This window comes from Ostrinia furnacalis, unplaced genomic scaffold (assembly GCF_004193835.3).
Source record: "Ostrinia furnacalis isolate ACB-3 unplaced genomic scaffold, ASM419383v2 OfSCF4793, whole genome shotgun sequence".
Lineage (NCBI taxonomy): Eukaryota > Metazoa > Arthropoda > Insecta > Lepidoptera > Crambidae > Ostrinia > Ostrinia furnacalis.
This window is the reverse complement of record NW_021135032.1, coordinates 1-4,669: the sequence shown is the minus strand read 5'-3', so window position 1 is coordinate 4,669 and position 4,669 is coordinate 1. Positions and strand designations below refer to the sequence as shown.

The window sequence follows — 4,669 nt, the reverse complement described above, 5'->3', positions numbered from 1 at the left end:
TTCTATTACCGACCACAAAAAAGAACAGTAACCAACTAAAATATACACTTTAATGGAAACGTGATCAGTTATGTGTCATTGCTATCAGGTTATATTTTATATCAAATAGACACTAATTCGAATTTAAGAGGTTCTTACAAAATCTATTGCCATATTTATTAGAGAATATTCGTTAAAGTTCAATACAGTTTTATGCAAAACCTGTAATAGTAATCGTATGGCGTTAATAGATCTAATTATGTGAAATATTCTTATAAATCAATTTAAGAAAACAAAATCGAGGTTAAATGCCTAAGTAAAGAAATAAACACTAAAATATAAAACGTTATCAAACTTCTATCAACGCCATGGGTCGTTATTAGAAGCAACATATGAAAATTGTTTCTATCACCGCTCTAAGTTAAAATTGCAAATAAAACAAAAAAAAAAGCGAAAAGGCAATAGATTGAGGGTTCATTAAGGAAATGAATGTATAAATTATTATTTTTATGTAAAATCATGTTGCTATACGCACTTTAAGTGTGTTAATATCGCTAATTAATAACAAGGTGTACTTACGTAGCCGGGAGCGCGACACTATGAAACATGCGTCCGTTGCGGGCGCGTCCCACTTACTGTCAAATAACTCCGTTCACTGATTGTTTACGAACACAAACTTTACTCTTTTTGATGATCAATAAACTTACCTAAGATAATATTTACGTAAGGTGTTTCTTGGAGCCTATATTATGTCTCATAAGAAAGAATGAAAAAACGGGCGGTAATAGGATACAAATTTTAGGGGGTCGTTAATAGACGCACTTACGTTATAATCTTAAATAATAAATAAAGCAAGTAGTGAATTGCTAATATAGAATGATAAACAAAACAAGTAGTGAATTGCTAATATGGAATAATAAACAAAGCAGGTAGTGAATCGATACTTGCCTGTCAGGTGACAGTGGTCTTTAACTCTATCGTCAAATAATAATTGATTGCACAAATAACAATATTTTGTTTTTTGAAACATTTCCACTTCGTAATTTGTTAATTTTTTCATGGGGATTGGATTTTTGTAAAGTTGTATTATTCTTGATACATCTCTCTTAATATTTTTTATAAAAACTTCAACACAATCTTCACCGCGATAAGATACGTAACGGTTTAATAAACTATTATAAGAGCAGACAACGTAATAAGCAAAAGCAGCTGGTATGTGTTTTTGAAACGTTTCGGTACAATTTGAACTCGGACCATCCGGACTGGTTTGCAAAAGGGATTCGAAATCCGCGTATATTACAAACGGCATATCCTGCATTTTTTCAAAATTCTTAAATTCAATAAGTGTACCACGCTTCGGCAAAATAGTGGTGACACCACCACACACATGAGAATTTAATTTATGTTCATTCTCAAAAAATATCATACAATCGTCACAAAAATATATTTTGCCGTGATGCTTAGTTATTTGCGATCTCATTAAACGAGTAAGATTTTTTATTAAACAATAATGAGAACAATTTCCTCTTTCTATGTACAATAAGTTTATATGGTTTCTTTTTTTATTCTGGGTTCGATATAACGGACCAACAATATTTGTTTTATTTTTGAGCCCATAAACATTAACGCTTATACTAGGATTATTTTTTTCAAACGTTTTTATATCGGAAAACCTCACGGGAAACGACATATTATTTACATTCACTACGTTTTTAAAATGAGGATAAGAAGAAGTTCGATGCGCATTGTTTTTAGCTGGGAACAACGCAGCTATGACGCTCCACAAGAAACAAAACTCATCTCTATTTTGAATGTTAATGCACGCACGTTTAAGCTTTATAGCTTTTGGCAAGTCAATAAATTTAGATGCTCGAAGAGGATTATACTTATTGATATTAACTTCCAAGTGACAATTACGTAAAAATAACCAGCCGCTGTCCCGTTCTTCAAATTCGTCAATTTTAGTTGAAATGATGTCAACTATATCAGAAAAAATGTCTTGAAAATTAAAATTCCTGTGAATGATAATGTTTTCCGTAGCGAAAGACTTTATTTCAGTCTTGTCCGAATCATTGGTTCTCAAATGGAATTCAGCAAACAATTCAAAGTTCACCTTAATGGTGTCGAAAGTTAACTGGCGCGCGCGGAGCAGCTGCAGGACGCGCGCGCGCAGCCCGCGCAGGAACTCGGCCGGCGGCTGCGCGGCGCGCTCGGGCTCGTCCGCGCCGTAGCGCAATCGGTACGATGTACGATGCGATTCGACTACGGAAAGCACTGGCTACTTTTTCTATACCATCACATACTTCAACGGCCGAGTTATTTTTATGAATCGTACTTATTAATTATTAATTATTAATTATTAATTATTAATTATTATTATTATTATTATTATTATTATTATTATTATTATATTATAGTAATACAGTGTGTCCGGGCANAACAGTATATAGATCTGTTCGACATTTTTAATATTTAATTTTATGTTACAAATACAAAAGTTACTTAAGGAAAGGGTTGTTATAAATAAAATCAAATAGATTGAGCACTCAGTACGTTATAAAGTATAATTAAGTATTTATTATTTCAATAACTTACAACTAAGATACAAATTATAATAAAAACTAAAACTACTCGTACCTAAATCTACCTACTTCCTATTGGGGAAAAATGTACCTTCCTCAACGAATTCTGCGCGCGCTCTCTTAATAAACTGGCGCAAGAGATTCACTTCCTCAGCGTCAGAATCCGTCTGGTACTTGAGCGCCAAGACCGATTTCTCCCAGCGATCCTTGGGCGCCACCGAGCGGATGTCCTTGGCGTTGTAGAGCCGCAGCTCCACGAACAGGTCGCCGGGCAGGTTGGCGGTGCTGCGCAGGTTGCCGTCCGCCACGCGGCGCGTGAGCACGGACTGCAGGCGGCCGGGCGCGGCGCGCGCTCTGCTGGCCTCGACGTCTTCCTCGTCGTCCAGCTCCAGCTCCCAACCGTCAGCCCGAGCTCGTTTGCGCTTCAACGCTGCAGGTCTCTTCGTCTCTTTGCCGACTCTGAAAAGATCAATCATCGATAAATAAATGATAGGTACAACTAACATCTTATAAATTAATTAATATGACGTTTATAATATCTTTACTATCAAACAAAAGAAGATGAATTTAAAGATGGGAGCAAAATTATCATCCATAAGAGATTTAAACTTAACTACCAGAACCAATATGTGTAACTCTGTTAAGTATTGCATAATAACTTACCGCTTATGAACTTGTTCGTCTTCCGAATCGAAAAGATCTTTTTCAAGGCCTGCAGCAGACTTGCGCTTAGACGGTGGGGGCTTCTTTAGTGTCTTTGTACTGAAATTATAACAAAAATATCTGTTTAATCACAAAGTAATTTTAAATAAACATACAGTAATCATTGGTGATAATACGCGAACTCAAGTTATACGACAGTCAAGCCTAAAATTACTTAAACTCACCGTTTGCTAGCATGCTCGTCCTCAGAATCGTAAAACACCGCCTTGCTCGCCTTCCGAGGTCGCTGAATGGGGCGCTCGTCGTCCTCCAAGTCCTCCCGCTTGCGGGCAGCTCGAGGCTTGGCTTCAATCTTGTTGTAATACTCAATGTCCGACCTAAAGATGATTTAATAAACATAACACACTAAATTAGCACTCACACAATAAACACAATCAAAGTGAATCAGTAAAAAACTTACGAACATGATTTTTGCAGGGAATCCTCTCGTTGAAGCACAATCACAATACTTTGCAGGTTCTTGATGAACACGGTATAATAACACTGATTTAATTCTTATTAATGAACTCGGGGTCTCGATTTATACCAAAATTTTGCAAATTCAGACAAAGAAATCGTAAACATTTTTGTCGTAAAAGTTAAAAACTTTTAGATAAACTTCAATGCAAAACTGTGAAAATTAACATTGCGAAAAAGGTTTACAAGCACTGCCTAAAAATGTTCCTTATGATCAGCAAATATAAAATTTTACCAATATTTTAACGAAAAACAAAAGTTTCAATTTACAGCAAAGGTAAGCATGTGTGATCAAAGGTTAGTTTAGGTACAGTTAGCGTTAATATTTTATTAATAACAACATTTAAGAGTTACTTAATACATAAAAAATGTAGGTAGGTATCTCGTCTTTGAATGTCAATTGTATTTGACAATCTTGCAAACAAATAACACTTAAGCTAATATTAACACCTAACTTTTGATCGTTAACCTTTTTTTGATTGCAAACTGTAGTAACGTGGAGATTACGGTTTCTGTTTTAGTTGCTTTATAACTTGCTTTCTTAAACTTTTGAAGAACATTTGCGTTAGTATTAGGTCAGGTTATGTTTTTAATGTAAACGTAAAAATTTTACACATGTCGTTGCAGGTGACTGTACTTTAAGTTCAAAACTGTGTTGTTAGTTAAAAATATACGTGAATTGACATTATTTCATAATTAGAGTATTAGGGTTCCTTGTTGAACACATAAAATTCAAACAGTATCCCGCCCGTCAGAATTATAATTCCATTTACAATTGATATCTTGTAATAAGTTTGTTTAGATTTTGTTGTTTACATTTTAATGACTAACATAAAGAATATAACTCAACATAAATACTTTTAATGTTTTAATATCACCTACAACCAGTGCTCACACACCAGAGGGTTATAAAACTAATGAAATCAAAT

The 4,669-nt window shown here is 34.7% G+C and overlaps 1 protein-coding gene across 1 annotated transcript; it reads right to left on the bottom strand.

Moving 5' to 3' along the window:
- Window positions 1-2,569: 2,569 nt before the first annotated feature.
- LOC114360030 (uncharacterized) lies at window positions 2,570-3,778 on the bottom strand (the record flags this gene model as incomplete). Its single annotated transcript, XM_028314584.1, has 4 exons — window positions 2,570-3,020; window positions 3,225-3,323; window positions 3,449-3,601; window positions 3,685-3,778. Coding segments are annotated over 4 exons (740 nt in total), but the record flags the coding sequence as incomplete, so codon positions are not given.
- Window positions 3,779-4,669: the final 891 nt, after the last annotated feature.